Below are 25,943 nucleotides of genomic sequence, written 5' to 3'. Positions count from 1 at the left end.
CCCCCCAAAATAAAAAAACCTAAGTCTAAAAAATCCTAAACTACTCATTTTTTCTAAAGGGGCATTTGTATGTGCTTTGCACTTAAAAGGGCATTTAGCTCTTTTTCACTGCCCTTAAAAGGGCATTCAGCTCTGTTACTGCCCATCCCTAAGCTACAAAAAAAAAACACCCCCAAAAAATAAAATAAATAACTCTAACCCCATAAAATCTACTCACGGGTCCTGAAGTCCGGACATCCATCTTCATCCAGGCGGCGACACCTTCATCCATCTCGGTGACGTCTTCTATCTTCATCCCGGCAGCGCGAAGCAGAGCTATCCTGGAAGTGGATCCCATCCTGCGCGGAGCGTCCTATTCATATGGTCACTGCCATACACTGAAGTTGAATGCATGGTAGCCATTTCAAAATGGCATACCTTGCATTCCTATTGGCTGATTTGATTCTTCAAATTCAAATCAGCCAATAGGATGAGAGCTTCTGAAATCCTATTGGCCGTTCAAAACAGCCAATAGGATGAGAGCTACTGAAATCCTATTGGCTGTTCAAATCAGTGTGAGGCCCAGTGGGTGCTGTGACAGTGTGAGAGGGAGGCCCAGTGGGTGCTGTGACAGTGGGAGGCCCAGTGCGTGCTGTGACAGTGGGAGTGTGATGCCCAATGGGTACTGTGACAGTGTGAGTGAGAGGCCCAGTGGGTGCTGTGACAGTGTGAGTGGGAGGACCAGTGGGTGCTGTTACAGTGTGAGTGTGAGGCCCAGTGGGTGCTGTGGGAATGTGAGTGGGAGGCCCAGTGGGTGCTGTGACAGTGTGAGGCCCAGTGGGTGCTGTGACAGTGTGAGTGGGAGGCCCAGTGGGTGATGTGACAGTGTGAGTGGGAGGCCCAGTGGGTGAAGTGACAGTGTGAATGGGAGGACCAGTGGGTGCTGTGTGAGTGGGAGGCCCAGTGGGTGCTGTGACAGTGTGAGTGGGAGGCCCAGTGGGTGCAGGAACAGTGTGAGTGTGAGACCCAATGGGTGCTGTGACAGTGTGAGTAGGAGGCCCAGTGGGTGCTGTGACAGTGTGAGTGGGAGGCCCAGTGGGTACTGTGACAGTGTGAATGGGAGGACCAGTGGGTGCTGTGTGAGTGGGAGGCCCAGTGGGTGCTGTGAAAATGTGAGTGTGAGGCCCTGTGGGTGATGTGACAGTGTGAGTGGGAGGCCCAGTGGGTGATGTGACAGTGTGAGTGTAAAGCCCAGTGGGTGATGTGACAGTGTGAGTGGGAGGCCCAGTGGGTGATGTGACAGTGTGAGTGTAAAGCCCAGTGGGTGTTGTGACAGTGTGAGTGGGAGGCTTAGTGGGTGCTGATACAGTGTGAGTGGTAGGCCCAGTGGGTGCTATGACAGTGTGAGTGGAAGGCCCAGTGTATGCTGTGACAGTGTGAGTGTGAGACCCAGTGGGTGCTGTGACAGTGTGAGTAGGAGGCCCAGTGGGTGCTGTGACAGTGTGAGTGGGAGGCCCAGTGGGTACTGTGACAGTGTGAATGGGAGGCCCAGTGGGTTCTGTGTGAGTGGGAGGCCCAGTGGGTGCTGTGACAGTGTGAGTGGGAGGCCCAGTGTATGCTGCGACAGTATGAGTGAGAGGCCCAGTGGGTGCTCTGAAATTATGAGTGGGAGGACCAGTGGGTGCTGTGACAGTGTGAGTGGCAGGCCCAGTGGGTGCTGTGACAGTGGGAGGCCCAGTGGGTGCTATGACAGTGTGAGTGTGAGGCCCAGTGGGTGCTGTGACAGTGTGAGTGTGAGGCCCAGTGGGTGCTGTTACAGTGTGAGTGTGAGGCCCAGTGGGTGCTGTGACAGTGTGAGTGGGAGGCCCAGTTGGTGCTGTGACAGTGTGAGTGGGAGGCCCAGTGGGTGCTGTGACAGTGTGAGGTCCAGTGAATGCTGTGACAGTGTGAGTGTGAGGCCCAGTGGGTGATGTTACAGTGTGAGTGTGAGACCCAGTGGGTGATGTGACAGTGTGAGGCCCAGTGGGTGATTTTACAGTGTGAGTGTGAGGCACAGTGGGTACTGTGACAGTGTGAGACCCAGTGGGTGCTGTGACAGTGTGAGTGGAAGGCCCAGTGGGTGTTTTGACAGTGTGAGTGGGAGGCCCAGTGGGTGCTGTGGCAGTGTGAGTGGGAGGCCCAGTGGGTGCTGTGACAGTATGAGTGTGAGGCCCAGTAGGTGATGTGACAGTATGAGTGGGAGGCCCAGTGGGTGCTGTGACAGTGTGAGTGGGAGGCCTAGTGGGTGCTGTGAGAGTGTGAGGCCCAGTGGGTGCTGTGACAGTGTGAGTGGGAGGCCCAGTGGGTGCTGTGACAGTGTGAGTGGGAGGCACATTGGGTGCTGTAACAGTGTGAGTGTGAGGCCCAGTGGGTGATGTTACAGTATGATTATGAAGCCCAGTGGGTGATGTGACATTGTGAGGCCCAGTGGGTGATGTGACAGTGTGAGTGTGAGGCACAGTGGGTGATGTGACAGTGTGAGTGTGAGGCCCAGTGGGTGATGTGACAGTGTGAGTGGGAGGCTCAGTGGGTGCTGTGACAGTGTGAGTGGGAGGCCCAGTGGGTGCTGTGACAGTGTGAGTGTGAGGCCCAGTGGGTGATGTGACAGTGTGAGTGTGAGGTCCAGTAGGTGATGTGACAGTGTGAGTGTTTGGCCCAGTGGGTGCTGTGAGAGTGTGAGGCCCAGTGGGTGCTGTGAGAGTGTGAGTGGGAGGCCCAGTTGGTGCTGTGACAGTGTGAGTGGGAGGGCCAGTGGGTACTGTGACAGTGAGAGTGTGAGGCCCAGTGGGTACTGTGACAGTGAGAGTGTGAGGCCCAGTGGGTGATGTGACAGTGTGAGTTCCAGTGGGTGCTGTGAGAGTTTGAGGCCCAGTGGGTGCTGTGACAGTGTGAGTGGGAGGCCCAGTGGGTGCTGTGACAGTGTGAGTGGGAGGCCCAGTTGGTGCTGTGACAGTGTGAGTGGGAGGCACATTGGGTGCTGTGACAGTGTGAGTGGGAGGCCCAGTGGGTGCTGTGACAGTGTGAGTGGGAGGCCCAGTTGGTGATGTGACAGTGAGAGTGTGAGGCCCAGTGGGTGATGTGACAGTGTGAGTGGGAGGCCCAGTTGGTGCTGTGACAGTGTGAGTGGGAGGCCCAGTGGGTACTGTGACAGTGAGAGTGTGAGGCCCAGTGGGTACTGTGACAGTGAGAGTGTGAGGCCCAGTGGGTGATGTGACAGTGTGAGTTCCAGTGGGTGCTGTGAGAGTTTGAGGCCCAGTGGGTGCTGTGACAGTGTGAGTGGGAGGCCCAGTGGGTGCTGTGACAGTGTGAGTGGGAGGCCCAGTTGGTGCTGTGACAGTGTGAGTGGGAGGCACATTGGGTGCTGTGACAGTGTGAAGCCTAGTGGGTGATGTGACAGTGTGAGTGTGAGGCACATTGGGTGCTGTGACAGTGTGAGTGTGAGGCCCAGTTGGTGCTGTGACAGTGTGAGTGTGAGGCCCAGTGGGTGATGTGACAGTGTGAGTGTGAGGTCCAGTAGGTGATGTGACAGTGTGAGTGTTTGGCCCAGTGGGTGCTGTGACAGTGTGAGTGTGAGGCCCAGTGGGTAATGTGACAGTGTGAGTGTGAGGCACATTGGGTGCTGTGACAGTGTGAGTGTGAGGCCCAGTGGGTAATGTGACAGTGTGAGTGTGAGGCACATTGGGTGCTGTGACAGTGTGAAGCCTAGTGGGTGATGTGACAGTGTGAGTGTGAGGCCCAGTGGGTGCTGTGACAGTGTGAGTGTGAGGCACATTGGGTGCTGTGACAGTGTGAGTGTGAGGCACATTGGGTGCTGTGACAGTGTGAGTGTGAGGCCCAGTGGGTGCTGTGACAGTGTGAGTGTGAGGCCCAGTGGGTAATGTGACAGTGTGAGTGTGTGGCACATTGGGTGCTGTGACAGTGTGAGTGTGAGGCCCAGTGGGTGATGTGACAGTGTGAGTGTGAAGCCCAGTGGGTGATGTGACAGTGTGAGTGTGAAGCCCAGTGGGTGATGTGACAGTGTGAGTGTGAGGCACATTGGGTGCTGTGACAGTGTGAGTGTGAGGCACATTGGGTGCTGTGACAGTGTGAGTGTGAGGCACATTGGGTGCTGTGACAGTGTGAGTGTGAGGCACATTGGGTGATGTGACAGTGTGAGTGTGAGGCACAGTGGGTGCTGTGACAGTATGAGTGTGAGGCCCAGTGGGTGCTGTGACAGTGTGAGTGTGAGGCACATTGGGTGCTGTGACAGTGTGAGTGTGAGGCCCAGTGGGTGATGTGACAGTGTGAGTGTGAGGCACATTGGGTGCTGTGACAGTGTGAGTGTGAGGCCCAGTGGGTGATGTGAAAGTGTGAGTGTGAGGCCCAGTGGGTGATGTGACAGTGTGAGTGTGAGGCACATTGGGTGCTGTGACAGTGTGAGTGTGAGGCCCAGTGGGTGATGTGACAGTGTGAGTGTGAGGCACATTGGGTGCTGTGACAGTGTGAGTGTGAGGCCCAGTGGGTAATGTGACAGTGTGAGTGTGAGGCACATTGGGTGCTGTGACAGTGTGAAGCCTAGTGGGTGATGTGACAGTGTGAGTGTGAGGCCCAGTGGGTGCTGTGACAGTGTGAGTGTGAGGCACATTGGGTGCTGGGACAGTGTGAGTGTGAGGCACATTGGGTGCTGTGACAGTGTGAGTGTGAGGCCCAGTGGGTGCTGTGACAGTGTGAGTCTGAGGCCCAGTGGGTAATGTGACAGTGTGAGTGTGTGGCACATTGGGTGCTGTGACAGTGTGAGTGTGAGGCCCAGTGGGTGATGTGACAGTGTGAGTGTGAAGCCCAGTGGGTGATGTGACAGTGTGAGTGTGAAGCCCAGTGGGTGATGTGAAAGTGTGAGTGTGAGGCACATTGGGTGCTGTGACAGTGTGAGTGTGAGGCACATTGGGTGCTGTGACAGTGTGAGTGTGAGGCACATTGGGTGCTGTGACAGTGTGAGTGTGAGGCACATTGGGTGATGTGACAGTGTGAGTGTGAGGCACAGTGGGTGCTGTGACAGTGTGAGTGTGAGGCCCAGTGGGTGCTGTGACAGTGTGAGTGTGAGGCACATTGGGTGCTGTGACAGTGTGAGTGTGAGGCCCAGTGGGTGATGTGACAGTGTGAGTGTGAGGCACATTGGGTGCTGTGACAGTGTGAGTGTGAGGCACATTGGGTGCTGTGACAGTGTGAGTGTGAGGCCCAGTGGGTTATGTGACAGTGTGAGTGTGAGGCACAGTGGGTGCTGTGACAGTGTGAGTGTGAGGCCCAGTGGGTGATGTGACAGTGTGAGTGTGAGGCACATTGGGTTCTGTGACAGTGTGAGTGTGAGGCCCAGTGGGTGATGTGACAGTGTGAGTGTGAGGCCCAGTGGGTGCTGTGACAGTGTGAGTGTGAGGCCCAGTGGGTGATGTGACAGTGTGAGTGTGAGGCACAGTGGGTGCTGTGACAGTGTGAGGCCCAGTGGGTGATGTGACAGTGTGAGTGTGAGGCCCAGTGGGTGCTGTGACAGTGTGAGTGGGAGGCACATTGGGTCCTGTTACAGTGTGAGTGTGAGGCCCAGTGGGTGATGTGACAGTGTGAGTGTGAGGCACATTGGGTGCTGTGACAGTGTGAGTGTGAGGCACAGTGGGTGCTGTGACAGTGTGAGTGTGAGGCCCAGTGGGTGATGTGACAGTGTGAGTGTGAGGCCCAGTGGGTAATGTGACAGTGTGAGTGTGAGGCCCAGTGGGTGATGTGACAGTATGAGTGTGAGGCCCAGTGGGTGATGTGACAGTGTGAGTGTGAGGCCCAGTGGGTGCTGTGACAGTGTGAGTGTGAGGCCCAGTGGGTGCTGTGACAGTGTGAGTGTGAGGCCCAGTGGGTGATGTGACAGTGTGAGTGTGAGGCACATTGGGTGCTGTGACAGTGTGAGTGTGAGGCACATTGGGTGCTGTGACAGTGTGAGTGTGAGGCACATTGGGTGCTGTGACAGTGTGAGTGTGAGGCCCAGTGGGTGCTGTGACAGTGTGAGTGTGAGGCCCAGTGGGTGCTGTGACAGTGTGAGTGTGAGGCCCAGTGGGTGATGTGACAGTGTGAGTGTGAGGCCCAGTGGGTGATGTGACAGTGTGAGTGTGAGGCACATTGGGTGCTGTGACAGTGTGAGTGTGAGGCCCAGTGGGTGCTGTGACAGTGTGAGTGTGAGGCCCAGTGGGTGCTGTGACAGTGTGAGTGTGAGGCCCAGTGGGTGATGTGACAGTGTGAGTGTGAGGCACATTGGGTGATGTGACAGTGTGAGTGTGAGGCCCAGTGGGTGATGTGACAGTGTGAGTGTGAGGCCCAGTGGGTGATGTGACAGTGTGAGTGGGAGGCACAGTGGGTGCTGTGACAGTGTGAGTGTGAGGCCCAGTGGGTGATGTGACAGTGTGAGTGTGAGGCACATTGGGTGCTGTGACAGTGTGAGTGTGAGGCACATTGGGTGCTGTGACAGTGTGAGTGTGAGGCCCAGTGGGTGCTGTGACAGTGTGAGTGTGAGGCCCAGTGGGTGATGTGACAGTGTGAGTGTGAGGCACATTGGGTGATGTGACAGTGTGAGTGTGAGGCCCAGTGGGTGATGTGACAGTGTGAGTGTGAGGCCCAGTGGGTGATGTGACAGTGTGAGTGTAAGGCCCAGTGGGTGATGTGACAGTATGAGTGTGAGGCCCAGTGGGTGATGTGACAGTGTGAGTGTGAGGCCCAGTGGGTGATGTGACAGTATGAGTGTGAGGCCCAGTGGGTGCTGTGACAGTGTGAGTGTGAGGCCGAGTGGGTGATGTGACAGTATGAGTGTGAGGCCCAGTGGGTGATGTGACAGTGTGAGTGTGAGGCACATTGGGTGATGTGACAGTATGAGTGTGAGGCACATTGGGTGCTGTGACAGTGTGAGTGTGAGGCCCAGTGGGTGATGTGACAGTGTGAGTGTGAGGCACATTGGGTGATGTGACAGTATGAGTGTGAGGCCCAGTGGGTGATGTGACAGTGTGAGTGTGAGGCACATTGGGTGCTGTGACAGTGTGAGTGTGAGGCCCAGTGGGTGATGTGACAGTATGAGTGTGAGGCCCAGTGGGTGATGTGACAGTGTGAGTGTGAGGCACATTGGGTGCTGTGACAGTGTGAGTGTGAGGCCCAGTGGGTGATGTGACAGTGTGAGTGTGAGGCCCAGTGGGTGCTGTGACAGTGTGAGTTTGAGGCCCAGTGGGTGATGTGACAGTGTGAGTGTGAGGCCCAGTGGGTGATGTGACAGTGTGAGTGTGAGGCACATTGGGTGCTGTGACAGTGTGAGTGTGAGGCCCAGTGGGTGATGTGACAGTGTGAGTGTGAGGCCCAGTGGGTGATGTGACAGTGTGAGTGTGAGGCACATTGGGTGATGTGACAGTATGAGTGTGAGGCCCAGTGGGTGATGTGACAGTGTGAGTGTGAGGCACATTGGGTGATGTGACAGTGTGAGTGTGAGACCCAGTGGGTGCTGTGACAGTGTGAGTGTGAGGCCCAGTGGGTGATGTGACAGTGTGAGTGTGAGGCCCAGTGGGTGATGTGACAGTGTGAGTGTGAGGCCCAGTGGGTGCTGTGACAGTGTGAGTGTGAGGCCCAGTGGGTGATGTGACAGTGTGAGTGTGAGGCCCAGTGGGTGATGTGACAGTGTGAGTGTGAGGCCCAGTGGGTGATGTGACAGTGTGAGTGTGAGGCCCAGTGGGTGATGTGACAGTGTGAGTGTGAGGCCCAGTGGGTGATGTGACAGTGTGAGTGTGAGGCCCAGTGGGTGCTGTGACAGTGTGAGTGGGAGGCCCAGTGGGTGATGTGACAGTGTGAGTGGGAGGCCCAGTGGGTGCTGTGACAGTGTGAGTGTGGGGCCCAGTGGGTGATGTGACAGTGTGAGTGTGAGGCACATTGGGTGCTGTGACAGTGTGAGTGTGAGGCCCAGTGGGTGATGTGACAGTGTGAGTGTGAGGCACATTGGGTGCTGTGACAGTGTGAGTGTGAAGCCCAGTGGGTAATGTGACAGTGTGAGTGTGAGGCCCAGTGGGTGATGTGACAGTGTGAGTGTGAGGCCCAGTGGGTGATGTGACAGTGTGAGTGTGAGGCACATTGGGTGATGTGACAGTGTGAGTGTGAGGCCCAGTGGGTGATGTGACAGTGTGAGTGTGAGGCCCAGTGGGTGATGTGACAGTGTGAGTGGGAGGCACAGTGGGTGCTGTGACAGTGTGAGTGTGAGGCCCAGTGGGTGATGTGACAGTGTGAGTGTGAGGCACATTGGGTGCTGTGACAGTGTGAGTGTGAGGCACATTGGGTGCTGTGACAGTGTGAGTGTGAGGCCCAGTGGGTGCTGTGACAGTGTGAGTGTGAGGCCCAGTGGGTGATGTGACAGTGTGAGTGTGAGGCACATTGGGTGATGTGACAGTGTGAGTGTGAGGCCCAGTGGGTGATGTGACAGTGTGAGTGTGAGGCCCAGTGGGTGATGTGACAGTGTGAGTGTGAGGCCCAGTGGGTGATGTGACAGTATGAGTGTGAGGCCCAGTGGGTGATGTGACAGTGTGAGTGTGAGGCCCAGTGGGTGATGTGACAGTATGAGTGTGAGGCCCAGTGGGTGCTGTGACAGTGTGAGTGTGAGGCCCAGTGGGTGATGTGACAGTATGAGTGTGAGGCCCAGTGGGTGATGTGACAGTGTGAGTGTGAGGCACATTGGGTGATGTGACAGTATGAGTGTGAGGCACATTGGGTGCTGTGACAGTGTGAGTGTGAGGCCCAGTGGGTGATGTGACAGTGTGAGTGTGAGGCACATTGGGTGATGTGACAGTATGAGTGTGAGGCCTAGTGGGTGATGTGACAGTGTGAGTGTGAGGCACATTGGGTGCTGTGACAGTGTGAGTGTGAGGCCCAGTGGGTGATGTGACAGTATGAGTGTGAGGCCCAGTGGGTGATGTGACAGTGTGAGTGTGAGGCACATTGGGTGCTGTGACAGTGTGAGTGTGAGGCCCAGTGGGTGATGTGACAGTGTGAGTGTGAGGCCCAGTGGGTGCTGTGGCAGTGTGAGTGTGAGGCCCAGTGGGTGATGTGACAGTGTGAGTGTGAGGCCCAGTGGGTGATGTGACAGTGTGAGTGTGAGGCACATTGGGTGCTGTGACAGTGTGAGTGTGAGGCCCAGTGGGTGATGTGACAGTGTGAGTGTGAGGCCCAGTGGGTGATGTGACAGTGTGAGTGTGAGGCACATTGGGTGATGTGACAGTATGAGTGTGAGGCCCAGTGGGTGATGTGACAGTGTGAGTGTGAGGCACATTGGGTGATGTGACAGTGTGAGTGTGAGACCCAGTGGGTGCTGTGACAGTGTGAGTGTGAGGCCCAGTGGGTGATGTGACAGTGTGAGTGTGAGGCCCAGTGGGTGATGTGACAGTGTGAGTGTGAGGCCCAGTGGGTGCTGTGACAGTGTGAGTGTGAGGCCCAGTGGGTGATGTGACAGTGTGAGTGTGAGGCCCAGTGGGTGATGTGACAGTGTGAGTGTGAGGCCCAGTGGGTGATGTGACAGTGTGAGTGTGAGGCCCAGTGGGTGATGTGACAGTGTGAGTGTGAGGCCCAGTGGGTGATGTGACAGTGTGAGTGTGAGGCCCAGTGGGTGCTGTGACAGTGTGAGTGGGAGGCCCAGTGGGTGATGTGACAGTGTGAGTGGGAGGCCCAGTGGGTGCTGTGACAGTGTGAGTGTGAGGCCCAGTGGGTGATGTGACAGTGTGAGTGTGAGGCACATTGGGTGCTGTGACAGTGTGAGTGTGAGGCCCAGTGGGTGATGTGACAGTGTGAGTGTGAGGCACATTGGGTGCTGTGACAGTGTGAGTGTGAGGCCCAGTGGGTAATGTGACAGTGTGAGTGTGATGTGAGGCCCAGTGGGTGATGTGACAGTGTGAGTGTGAGGCCCAGTGGGTGATGTGACAGTGTGAGTGTGAGGCACATTGGGTGATGTGACAGTGTGAGTGTGAGGCCCAGTGGGTGATGTGACAGTGTGAGTGTGAGGCCCAGTGGGTGATGTGACAGTGTGAGTGGGAGGCACAGTGGGTGCTGTGACAGTGTGAGTGTGAGGCCCAGTGGGTGATGTGACAGTGTGAGTGTGAGGCACATTGGGTGCTGTGACAGTGTGAGTGTGAGGCACATTGGGTGCTGTGACAGTGTGAGTGTGAGGCCCAGTGGGTGCTGTGACAGTGTGAGTGTGAGGCCCAGTGGGTGATGTGACAGTGTGAGTGTGAGGCACATTGGGTGATGTGACAGTGTGAGTGTGAGGCCCAGTGGGTGATGTGACAGTGTGAGTGTGAGGCCCAGTGGGTGATGTGACAGTGTGAGTGTGAGGCCCAGTGGGTGATGTGACAGTATGAGTGTGAGGCCCAGTGGGTGATGTGACAGTGTGAGTGTGAGGCCCAGTGGGTGATGTGACAGTATGAGTGTGAGGCCCAGTGGGTGCTGTGACAGTGTGAGTGTGAGGCCCAGTGGGTGATGTGACAGTATGAGTGTGAGGCCCAGTGGGTGATGTGACAGTGTGAGTGTGAGGCACATTGGGTGATGTGACAGTATGAGTGTGAGGCACATTGGGTGCTGTGACAGTGTGAGTGTGAGGCCCAGTGGGTGATGTGACAGTGTGAGTGTGAGGCACATTGGGTGATGTGACAGTATGAGTGTGAGGCCTAGTGGGTGATGTGACAGTGTGAGTGTGAGGCACATTGGGTGCTGTGACAGTGTGAGTGTGAGGCCCAGTGGGTGATGTGACAGTATGAGTGTGAGGCCCAGTGGGTGATGTGACAGTGTGAGTGTGAGGCACATTGGGTGCTGTGACAGTGTGAGTGTGAGGCCCAGTGGGTGATGTGACAGTGTGAGTGTGAGGCCCAGTGGGTGCTGTGACAGTGTGAGTGTGAGGCCCAGTGGGTGATGTGACAGTGTGAGTGTGAGGCCCAGTGGGTGATGTGACAGTGTGAGTGTGAGGCACATTGGGTGCTGTGACAGTGTGAGTGTGAGGCCCAGTGGGTGATGTGACAGTGTGAGTGTGAGGCCCAGTGGGTGATGTGACAGTGTGAGTGTGAGGCACATTGGGTGATGTGGCAGTATGAGTGTGAGGCCCAGTGGGTGATGTGACAGTGTGAGTGTGAGGCACATTGGGTGATGTGACAGTGTGAGTGTGAGGCCCAGTGGGTGCTGTGACAGTGTGAGTGTGAGGCCCAGTGGGTGATGTGACAGTGTGAGTGTGAGGCCCAGTGGGTGATGTGACAGTGTGAGTGTGAGGCCCAGTGGGTGATGTGACAGTGTGAGTGTGAGGCCCAGTGGGTGCTGTGACAGTGTGAGTGTGAGGCCCAGTGGGTGATGTGACAGTGTGAGTGTGAGGCCCAGTGGGTGATGTGACAGTGTGAGTGTGAGGCCCAGTGGGTGATGTGACAGTGTGAGTGTGAGGCCCAGTGTGTGATGTGACAGTGTGAGTGTGAGGCCCAGTGGGTGATGTTACAGTGTGAGTGTGAGGCCCAGTGGGTGCTGTGACAGTGTGAGTGGGAGGCCCAGTGGGTGATGTGACAGTGTGAGTGGGAGGCCCAGTGGGTGCTGTGACAGTGTGAGTGTGAGGCCCAGTGGGTGATGTGACAGTGTGAGTGTGAGTACATTGGGTGCTGTGACAGTGTGAGTGTGAGGCCCAGTGGGTGATGTGACAGTGTGAGTGTGAGGCACATTGGGTGCTGTGACAGTGTGAGTGTGAGGCCCAGTGGGTAATGTGACAGTGTGAGTGTGAGGCCCAGTGGGTGATGTGACAGTGTGAGTGTGAGGCCCAGTGGGTGATGTGACAGTGTGAGTGGGAGGCCCAGTGGGTGCTGTGACAGTGTGAGTGTGAGGCCCAGTGGGTAATGTGACAGTGTGAGTGTGAGGCCCAGTGGGTGATGTGACAGTGTGAGTGTGAGGCCCAGTGGGTGATGTGACAGTATGAGTGCATATAAACAGAGAAGGGGGTTATGTCTTAAGTAACGCACTGAAGTCAGCTATAAAAAGCTATAGGACATGCTTCTCTGACAATTCTCTTTTATTGTAACAAGAGCCCAATACACAGATAAAATAATTATGGGCCAGATTACGACCAGAGCGCTAACAGTTATGCACGAGTGATAAGAGGTTTTAAAAATTGCAATAGATACAATAAATACAATCAATGCAATATAACATTTAAATGAATTTTTTAAAAACAGACTATTTTCTAAAAAAAACTGAATATTTTTTCCAGAATTGATCTAACTAATTAATTTATTTATTCTAAACATACATATAATAGAAAAATAAAAAGATTAGAATATATATGTATCTTACTGTGTCTAGGCTATACCTTAGTAGACCGATTATGTACACTGACTTGTAAAGGCTGTATGTCATATTTGGAAATAGCTGGAATGTTTATACAGTATCTGGGGAGAGATAATACATATTTAAATTATTATTAATAATTAAAAAAAAAGAAAGAAAAAAGAAAGAAGAAAAAATAATAATAATTTCTGAAGAGTGGCTAAGTCTACTTATATACAACATACCAGGATATCGGTATAAATTAATGTGAATACATATATATATATATATATATATATATATATATATATATATATATACCTAAACTCCTATGATTGGATGTTGAAAGTTAACACCAAATGTTAGATTAAAAATGCCTGAATATCAAGGTCTATGTTTAGACCCTCTGGAGGTAGACTTTTGAGGGTATAAATCCACAAGGTTTCCCCTTCTTCTGAGTTTTAATAATCTATTAGGGTCTAATTTATTAGGTGGAATCCATTCTAGTACTTTAATTGTGAGACCTGTTGGATTGCTATTATGGATTGCCCTAAATTGTTCTAAAACGCTATGATTTTCGAATGAATTTTCAATATTTCTAATGTGTTCAGATATCCTATATTTTAGTTTGCGTTTCGTTCTGCCAATATAGATTTTCCCACATTTGCATGTAATTTGGTATACTACGTATGTACTATCACACGTGCAGTTAGTCTTACATTTATAGGATTGGGATTTATCATAATTGTAGAATGTATCCTCACTATTAACATATGGGCAAGTACTACAATCTTTCTTCCTACATTTAATTAACCCTTTTTTGATGTTAGCCACATATTTTTACTATTATTTTTGGAATGGTGTTTTCTTAATTTACTGGGGGCTACAATATTTTTTAGGTTGTTATTTCTTTTGTAAACAAACTGTGGTTTTTGGCCTATATGTGTGCCTAATATTGGATCTTTTAATAAAATTTCCCAGTGTTTGGTTAAGATATTTTGGATGTCTTTATAATTTTCATTATAGGTGGTTATAAATCTAATGTTGGATTTTTTCTGATGTTCAAAATTTACATTAGTATTATTCACTTCATTCCTATTTTTCTTTTTATATTCTATAAGGTCTTTCCTATTCATCTTTAGTACTCTCTCATTTGCACTAGTCACCAATTTTTCCGAATAACCTTTCTGTATACATTTTTCAGTTAATATTTTAGCTTCCTTTCTATAGTCCACTAGGTTAGAACAATTTCTCATCAACCTTTGGAACTGTCCATAAGTTATATTTTGTTTCCAAGTTTGTAAGTGACCACTATCTGCTTTCAGGAAACTATTAGTATCCGTTGGTTTCTTATAGTTGGTTACCTTTATTTTATCATCTTCTGAGAAGAGAATTAAGTCCAAAAATTCAATTTGTTGATCTGAAATTTTGCCTGTGAAAGTAATAATAATATATATGTCTTCACATTAATTTATTATACCGATATCCTGGTATGTTGTATATAAGTAGACTTAGCCACTCTTCAGAAATTATTATTATTTTTTCTTCTTTCATTTTTCTTTCTTTTTTTTATTATTAATAATAATTTAAATACGTATTATCTCTCCCCAGATACTGTATAAACATTCCAGCTATTTCCAAATATGACATAAAGCCTTTACAAGTCAGTGTACATAATCGGTCTACTAAGGTATACCCTAGACACAGTAAGATAAATATATTATTTTCTATTTTTTTTTTTTTTTCTATTATATGTATGTTTAGAATAAATAAATGAATTAGTTAGATCAATTCTGGAAAAATTATTCTGTTTTTTTAGAAAATAGTCCGTTTTTAAAAATTCTTTTAAATGTTATATTGCATTGATTGTATTTATTGTATCTATTGCAATTTTTATATGTATTACCAAGTATGTAGATGAACAAATGCTAATGGTTTGTTTATGTATTTATTATGTAATTTTTAATGTATATTTTAACATTGTATATGTCCGTAAATAATAAGGACTTTGTCATAATTTGCAAGATTTCAAATGCACATGATAAGCCAATGAAAGCTAACTATGGGGCATTTAAGGAGGAGACTCTGTACCAAGACATCAGTAACCTCTTGAGAAAGTTCCCACGTTGGGGAACGAAACGGCCGTCAAGGATTTCACTAACAGCTGCAACAGGTGACACGCTGTACGTGCGGTCAGATACGCAGTCAAGGACTTCCTGTTTATACCGGAACCGGTATTCCATCAAGACAAGCAGCCGACAAGCCTTATACTACACAGGGGAACCAGCTGGGACTGAGAGCACTACCCCGCAGTGGATAAATGCGTTTCTGGAGCAGTAATATGCTTGGTTCTTAAAGACAGTACTGCCTGACATGCTTACATACTCTGTGCATCTGGTACGCAGAATACCTATTTTATTTTTTTAACGTGTATTAATAAAACCTCTTTTCACTTGAGTCCAGTTGCGCTCTTCTTCTCTTGTTTTCCAGCGTTTGCCTTCTCTTAAGGGACATTTGATGATAAACCCTTTTAGCTGCATACACCATTTTGTTTGGTGAGGACTAAAGAGGACAATTAATTAACCGTGTAAACGTTTTACCTTCAGATACCTAACTGGTGAGATTACCTTAACAAGGAATACCTCTCAAAGACTGATATTATTATTCCTTTGTCAGTGTGTTTTATTTAGGTGTTTTTGCCTTTTTATTACTTTCACTACAGACTTTCATACACTTTTCTATGTATGGTTCTTGTCTTTGTTTATGGAGCTCTTAACCAACAGTTCAAATGACTTTTACAGTCAGTATAGGGCACATCTAAAAAAGCACTTTGTGTGCCTATACTACATGTCTTGATTATACTAATAAGATTACTATATTTGTTAATATACTTATTGCTAATATTTTGTAAATACATTTATTTTATACATTTATATTTCCTTTTACAGTAGCGCTGATACTTTGTCTCTGTTTTTTAGTTATACTCGTAATACAAGCTGAAAGTAAACATGACCACTTTAGTGCAATTGCGAATTCCACTAGAATGATTACTGTATCCTTAGAGCTGTGGTTAATTGTTTCACAAAACAAAAAGAAGTGTCACAAAACACCTAAAAATACATTACACAGTACAGTTACACTCATATTAACCGTAATAAATATACATTACACAGTATAGTTACACACATAATAACCCTAATAAATATACATTACACAGTACAGTTACACACATATTAACACTGTCTAATAAATATACATTACACAGTACAGTTACAATCATAATAACCCTAATAAATATACATTACACAGTACAGTTACACTCATATTAACACTGTCTAATAAATATACATTACACAGTACAGTTACACACATAATAACACTATCTAATAAATATACATTACACAGTACAGTTACACTCATAATAACCCTAATAAATATACATTACAAAGTACAGTTACACTCATAATAACCATAATAAATATACATTACACAGTACAGTTATGCACATAATAACACTGTCTAATAAATATACATTACACAGTACAGTTATGCACATAATAACACTGTCTAATAAATATACATTACACAGTACAGTTACACTCATATTAACACTGTCTAATAAATATACATTACACACTACAGTTACACTTATAATAACACTATCTAATAAATATACATTACACAGTACAGTTACACACATAATAACACTATCTAATAAATATACATTACACAGTACAGTTACACACATAATAACACTATCTAATAAATATACATTACTCAGTACAGTTACACACATAATAACACTGTCTAATAAATATACATTACATAGTACAGTTACACTCATAATAACACCATCTAATAAATATACATTACACAGTACAGTTACACACATAACACTGTCTAATAAATATACATTACACAGTACAGTTACACTCATAATAACACTGTCTAATAAATATACATTACACAGTACAGCTACACACATAATACCACTGTCTAATAAATATACATTACACAGTACAGTTACACTCATAATAACACTGTATAATAAATATAAAATATACATTACATAGTACAGTTACACTCATAATAACACTGTCTAATAAATATAAAATATACATTACATAGTACAGTTACACTCATAATAACACTGTCTAATAAATATACATTACACAGTAAAATTACACACTTAATAACACTGTCTAATAAATATACATTACACCGTACAGTTACACACATAATAACACTGTCTAATAAATATACATTACACCGTACAGTTACACACATAATAACACTATCTAATAAATATAGATTACACAGTACAGTTATGCACATAATAACACTGTCTAATAAATATACATTACACAGTACAGTTACACACATAATAACACTATCTAATAAATATACATTACATAGTACAGTTACACTCATAATAACACTGTCTAATAAATATACATTACACAGTACAATTACACACATAATAACACTGTCTAATAAATATACATTACACCGTACAGTTACACACATAACACTGTCTAATAAATATACATTACACAGTACAGTTATGCACATAATAACACTGTCTAATAAATATACATTACACAGTACAGTTACACTCATATTAACACTGTCTAATAAATATAAAATATACATTACATAGTACAGTTACACTCATAATAACCCTAATAAATATACATTACACAGTACAGTTACACTCATATTAACACTGTCTAATAAATATAAAATATACATTACACACAGTACAGTTACACACATAATAACACTAGCTAATAAATACACATTACACAGTACAGTTACACACATAATAACACTATCTAATAACAATACATTACACAGTACAGTTACACACATAATAACACTGTCTAATAAATATACATTACACAGTACAGTTACACTCATATTAACACTGTCTAATAAATATAAAATATACATTACATAGTACAGTTACACTCATAATAACCCTAATAAATATACATTACACAGTACAGTTACACTTATAATAACCTTAATAAATATACATTACACAGTACAGTTACACTCATATTAACACTGTCTAATAAATATAAAATATACATTACATAGTACAGTTACACTCATAATAACCCTAATAAATATACATTACACAGTACAGTTACACTCATAATAACCCTAATAAATATACATTACACAGTACAGTTACACTCATATTAACACTGTCTAATAAATATAAAATATACATTACATAGTACAGTTACACTCATAATAACACTGTCTAATAAATATACATTACACAGTACAGTTACACACATAATAACACCATCTAATAAATATACATTACACAGTACAGTTACACACATAATAACACTATCTAATAAATATACATTACACAGTACAGTTACACTCATAATAACACTATCTAATAAATATACATTACACAGTACAGTTACACTCATAATAACACCAACTTATAAATATGCATTACATAGTACAGTTACACTCATAATAACACTGTCTAATAAATATACATTACACAGTACAGTTACACATATATTAACACTGTCTAATAAATATACATTACACAGTACAGTTACACTCATATTAACACTATCTAATAAATATACATTACACAGTACAGTTATGCACATAATAACACTGTCTAATAAATATACATTACACAGTACCGTTACACACATAATAACACTATCTAATAAATATACATTACACAGTACAATTACACACATAATAACACTATCTAATGAATATACATTACACAGTACAGTTACACACATAATAACATAATCTAATAAATATACATTACACAGAACATTTACACACATAATAACACTGTCTAATAAATATGCATTACACAGTACAGTTACACACATAATAATACTATCTAATAAATATACATTACACAGTACAGTTACACACATACTAATGCTGTCTAATACATATACATTACACAGTACAGTTACACTCATAATAACCCGGTCTAATAAAAATACATTACACAGTACAGTTACACTCATAACCCTGTCTAATAAAAATACATTACACAGTACAGTTACCCACATAATAACCCTGTCTAATAAAAATACATTACACAGTACAGTAACACTCCTAATAACCCTGTCTAATAAATATACATTACAGAGTACAATTACACTCATAACACCATCTAATAAATATACATTACACGGTACAGTTACACTCATATTAACACTGTCTAATAAATATAAATTACACAGTACAGTTACACACATATTAACACAGTTTAATAAATATACATTACATAGTACAGTTACACACATAATAACACTGTCTAATAAATATACATTACACAGTACAGTTATGCACATAATAACACAATCTAATAAATATGCATTACACAGTACAGTTACACACATAAGAACACTATCTAATAAATATACATTACACAGTACAGTTACACTCATAATAACACTGTCTAATAAATATATATTACACAGTACAGGTACACACATAATAACACTGTCTAATAAATATACATTACATAGTACAGTTACACACATAATAACACTATGTAATAAATATACATCACACATATGCTAGTACATAACTATATACATCACACATATGCTAGTACATAACTATATACATCACACATATGCTAGTACACAACTATATACATCACACATATGCTAGTAAATAACTATATACATCACACATATGCTAGTACATAACTATATACATCACACAAATGCTAGTACATAACTATATACATCACACATATGCTAGTACATAACTATATACATCACACAAATGCTAGTACATAACTATATACATCACACATATGCTAGTACATAACTATATACATCACACATATGCTAGTAAATAACTATATACATCACACATATGCTAGTAAATAACTATATACATCACACATATGCTAGTACATAACTATATACATCACACAAATGCTAGTACATAACTATATACATCACACATATGCTAGTACATAACTATATACATCACACATATGCTAGTACATAACTATATATATCACACATATGCATAGGTGCTAGTACATAACTATATACATCACACATATGCTAGTACATAACTATATACATCACACATATGCTAGTAAATAACTGTATACATCACACATATGCTAGTACATAACTATATACCTAACACATATGCTAGTACATAACTATATACATCACACATATGCTAGTACATAACTATATACATCACACATATGCTAGTACATAACTATATACATCACACATATGCATAGGTGCTAGTACATAACTATATACATCACACATATGCTAGTACATAACTATATACATCACACATATGCTAGTAAATAACTATATACATCACACATATGCTAGTAAATAACTATATACATCACACATATGCTAGTACATAACTATATACATCACACATATGCTAGTACATAACTATATACATCACACATATGCTAGTACATAACTATATACATCACACATATGCTAGTACATAACTATATACATCACACATATGCTAGTACATAACTATATACATCACACATATGCTAGTACATAACTATATACATCACACATATGCTAGTACATAACTATATACCTAACACATATGCTAGTACATAACTATATACATCACACATATGCTAGTACATAACTATATACATCACACATATGCTAGTACATAACTATATACATCACACATATGCTAGTACATAACTATATACATCACACATATGCTAGTAAATAACTATATACATCACACATATGCTAGTACTTAACTATATACATCACACATCTGCTAGTACATCACTATATACATCACACATATGCTAGTAAATAACTATATACATCACACATATGCTAGTACATAACTATATACATCACACATATGCTAGTACATAACTATATACATCACACATATGCTAGTAAATAACTATATACATCACACATATGCTAGTAAATAACTATATACATCACAAATATGCTAGTACATAACTATATACATCACACATATTCTAGTAAATAACTATATACATCACACATCTGCTAGTAAATAACTATATACATCACACATATGCTAGTAAATAACTATATACATCACACATATGCTAGTAAATAACTATATACATCACACATATGCTAGTACATAACTATATACATCACACATATGCTAGTACATAACTATATACATCACACATCTGCTAGTACATCACTATATACATCACACATATGCTAGTACATAACTATATACATCACACATATGCTAGTACATAACTATATACATCACACATATGCTAGTACATAACTATATACATCACACATCTGCTAGTACATAACTATATACATCACACATATGCTAGTAAATAACTATATACATCACACATATGCTAGTAAATAACTATATACATCACACATCTGCTAGTACATCACTATATACATAACACATATGCTAGTACATAACTATATACATCACACATATGCTAGTAAATAACTATATACATCACACATCTGCTAGTACATAACTATATACATCACACATCTGCTAGTACATAACTATATACATCACACATATGCTAGTACATAACTATATACATCACACATATGCTACTACATAACTATATACATCACACATATGCTAGTACATAACTATATACATCACACATCTGCTAGTACATAACTATATACATCACACATATGCTAGTAAATAACTATAAACATCACTCATATGCTAGCACATAACTATATACATCACACATATGCTAGTACATAACTATATACATCACACATATGCTAGTAAATAACTATATACATCACACATAACTATATACATCACACATATGCTAGTACATAACTATATACATCACACATATGCTAGTACATAACTATATACATCACACATATGCTAGTAAATAACTATATACATCACACATATGCTAGTACATAACTATATACATCACACATAAGCTAGTAAATAACTATATACATCACACATATGCTAGTACATAACTATATACATCACACATATGCTAGTACATAACTATATACATCACACATATGCTAGTACATAACTATATACATCACACATATGCTAGTACATAACTATATACATCACACATATGCTAGTACATAACTATGTACATCACACATATGCTAGTACATAACTATATACATCACACATATGCTAGTACATAACTATATACTTCACACATATGCTAGTACATAACTATATACATCACACATATGCTAGTAAATAACTATATACATCACACATAACTATATACATCACACATATGCTAGTACATAACTATATACATCACACATATGCTAGTACATAACTATATGCATCACACATATGCTAGTACATAACTATATACATCACACATAACTATATACATCACACATATGCTAGTAAATAACTATATACATCACACATATGCTAGTACATAACTATATACATCACACATAACTATATACATCACACATATGCTAGTACATAACTATATACATCACACATATGCTAGTACATAACTATATACATCACTCATATGCTAGTACATAACTATATACATCACACATATGCTAGTACATAACTATATACATCACACATATGCTAGTACATAACTATATACATCACACATATGCTAGTACATAACTATATACATCACACATATGCTAGTACATAACTATATACATCACACATATGCTAGTACATAACTATATACATCACACATATGCTAGTACATAACTATATACATCACACATATGCTAGTACATAACTATATACATCACACATATGCTAGTACATAACTATATACATCACACATAACTATATACATCACACATATGCTAGTAAATAACTATATACATCACACATATGCTAGTACATAACTATATACATCACACATAACTATATACATCACACATATGCTAGTACATAACTATATACATCACACATATGCTAGTACATAACTATATACATCACACATATGCTAGTACATAACTATATACATCACACATATGCTAGTAAATAACTATATACATCACACATATGCTAGTACATAACTATATACATCACACATATGCTAGTACATAACTATATACATCACACATAACTATATACATCACACATATGCTAGTAAATAACTATATACATCACACATATGCTAGTACATAACTATATACATCACACATAACTATATACATCACACATATGCTAGTACATAACTATATACATCACACATATGCTAGTACATAACTATATACATCACACATATGCTAGTACATAACTATATACATCACACATATGCTAGTAAATAACTATATACATCACACATATGCTAGTACATAACTATATACATCACACATATGCTAGTACATAACTATATACATCACACATATGCTAGTACATAACTATATACATCACACATCTGCTAGTACATAACTATATACATCACACATCTGCTAGTACATAACTATATACATCACACATATGCTAGTACATAACTATATACATCACACATAACTATATACATCACACATCTGCTAGTACATCACTATATACATCACACATCTGCTAGTACATAACTATATACATCACACATAACTATATACATCACACATATGCTAGTACATAACTATATACATCACACATCTGCTAGTACATCACTATATACATCACACATATGCTAGTACATAACTATATACATCACACATATGCTAGTACATAAATATATACATCACACATAACTATATACATCACACATATGCTAGTACATAACTATATACATCACACATATGCTAGTACATAACTATATACATCACACATATGCTAGTACATAACTATATACATCACACATATGCTAGTACATAAATATATACATCACACATAACTATATACATCACACATATGCTAGTACATAACTATATACATCACACATATGCTAGTACATAACTATATACATCACACATCTGCTAGTACATCACTATATACATCACGCATCTGCTAGTACATAACTATATACATCACACATAACTATATACATCACACATATGCTAGTACATAACTATATACATCACACATATGCTAGTACATAACTATATACATCACACATATGCTAGTACATAACTATATACATCACACATATGCTAGTACATAACTATATACATCACACATATGCTAGTACATAACTATATACATCACACATATGCTAGTACATAACTATATACCTAAGACATATGCTAGTAAATAACTATATACATCACACATATGCTAGTACATAACTATATACATCACACATCTGCTAGTACATAACTATATACATCACACATATGCTAGTACATAACTATATACATCACACATATGCTAGTACATAACGATATACATCACACATAACTATATACATCACACATATGCTAGTACATAACTATATACATCACACATATGCTAGTACATAACTATATACATCACACATCTGCTAGTACATAACTATATACATCACACATCTGCTAGTACATAACTATATACATCACACATATGCTAGTAAATAACTATATACATCACACATATGCTAGTAAATAACTATATACATCACACATCTGCTAGTAAATAACTATATACATCACACATATGCTAGTACATAACTATATACATCACACTTATGCTAGTACATAACTATATACATCACACATATGCTAGTACATAACTATATACATCACTCATATGCTAGTACATAACTATATACATCACACATATGCTAGTAAATAACTATATACATCACACATAACTATATACATCACACATATGCTAGTAAATAACTATATACATCACACATAACTATATACATCACACATATGCTAGTAAATAACTATATACATCACACATATGCTAGTACATAACTATATACATCACACATAACTATATACATCACACATATGCTAGTACATAACTATATACATCACACATATGCTAGTACATAACTATATACATCACACATATGCTAGTACATAACTATATACATCACACATATGCTAGTAAATAACTATATACATCACACATAACTATATACATCACACATAACTATATACATCACACATATGCTAGTAAATAACTATATACATCACACATAACTATATACATCACACATATGCTAGTACATAACTATATACATCACACATAACTATATACATCACACATATGCTAGTAAATAACTATATACATCACACATAACTATATACATCACACATATGCTAGTAAATAACTATATACATCACACATAACTATATACATCACACATATGCTAGTAAATAACTATATACATCACACATAACTATATACATCACACATATGCTAGTACATAACTATATACATCACACATAACTATATACATCACACATATGCTAGTAAATAACTATATACATCACACATAACTATATACATCACACATATGCTAGTAAATAACTATATACATCACACATAACTATATACATCACACATATGCTAGTAAATAACTATATACATCACACATAACTATATACATCACACATATGCTAGTACATAACTATATACATCACACATAACTATATACATCACACATATGCTAGTAAATAACTATATACATCACACAGGTGTTAAACATAGTGAGCTTTGCAGCAGCATCTGAGTTCCCATGCTGATGATTGCTGGCTGCGCATATAACCTGCTACTTATTGGCTCAGCACCGGGTTCTTCTCTAGACCAGTAGAGATGACTTTAGATAATGAAGCCCTTGCAAGCAATAGCACAATTTGGAAACGCTGAAGCATGCTGCCTTATTTCTTAATAGAGGTTTATGTGTTTGTATTTACAAAAAGGCCTGGCACATATCATCCAGTAAGATGACTCCCTGCACTGTGTCTGTTATTTCTTATATTTAATAGATTTATTTGTTCAGTTAACCATTACAATGACATAAAGAGATTTATTGCCTCTAAACAAGACACGTGATATTAACATACCTGATACAGTACAGCTATGTGCAGGGAATATACTGTAAAAGGCTTCTGCCTGCTCACCTCACAGTTACTAGATATGAAAAAAGCGGACACTTACCTTTTGGATCTCTGGATTAAGGATTTCCCTGGGGCTCTTTTCAAATCTGTCAAGATTCATGGCACTGAAACAGAAATGACGTGTTTACTGAGGTTGCTGCTAGTGAGCAGAAAAGGCAGCAGCCATAAGGCACAGTTTACATCAAGAGTGTGACTGGAAAATGCTCTTAATATCTTTTTTCTTACTAAATGCTGAGGAAGATACTGAATATGGCACTGTGAATGTATGTATGTATGTGTATATGTATTTATGTATACACCTATGTGTGTATGTAAATATGTAAGTATATATAACATATGTGTGTTACTATGTATGTACATATGTGTATATGTATTTATGTATACACCTATGTGTGTATGTACATATGTGTATATGTATATATGTATACACCTATGTCTGTATGTGTGTATGTACATACATATGTATGTATATATGTATGTATGTATATATTACATATGTGTGTTACTATGTATGTATGTACATATATGTATATGTATTTATGTATACAC

At 41.6% G+C, this 25,943-nt stretch overlaps 1 protein-coding gene across 1 annotated transcript in view; it reads right to left on the bottom strand.

The window, feature by feature from the left end:
- Nucleotides 1–25,943, bottom strand: part of GARNL3 (GTPase activating Rap/RanGAP domain like 3) — a gene marked incomplete at its 5' end in the record, with an annotated part of 730,206 nt that overhangs the window by 458,290 nt on the left and 245,973 nt on the right. The window contains one exon of the mRNA XM_053695928.1: nt 25,435–25,498. Coding sequence (XP_053551903.1) covers nt 25,435–25,498 — 64 coding nt within the window. The remainder of the gene's footprint in view (nt 1–25,434; nt 25,499–25,943) is intronic.

The sequence above is a fragment of the Bombina bombina genome, chromosome 12, assembly GCF_027579735.1.
Source record: "Bombina bombina isolate aBomBom1 chromosome 12, aBomBom1.pri, whole genome shotgun sequence".
NCBI lineage: Eukaryota > Metazoa > Chordata > Amphibia > Anura > Bombinatoridae > Bombina > Bombina bombina.
This window is presented reverse-complemented; position numbering and strand designations above follow the sequence as displayed.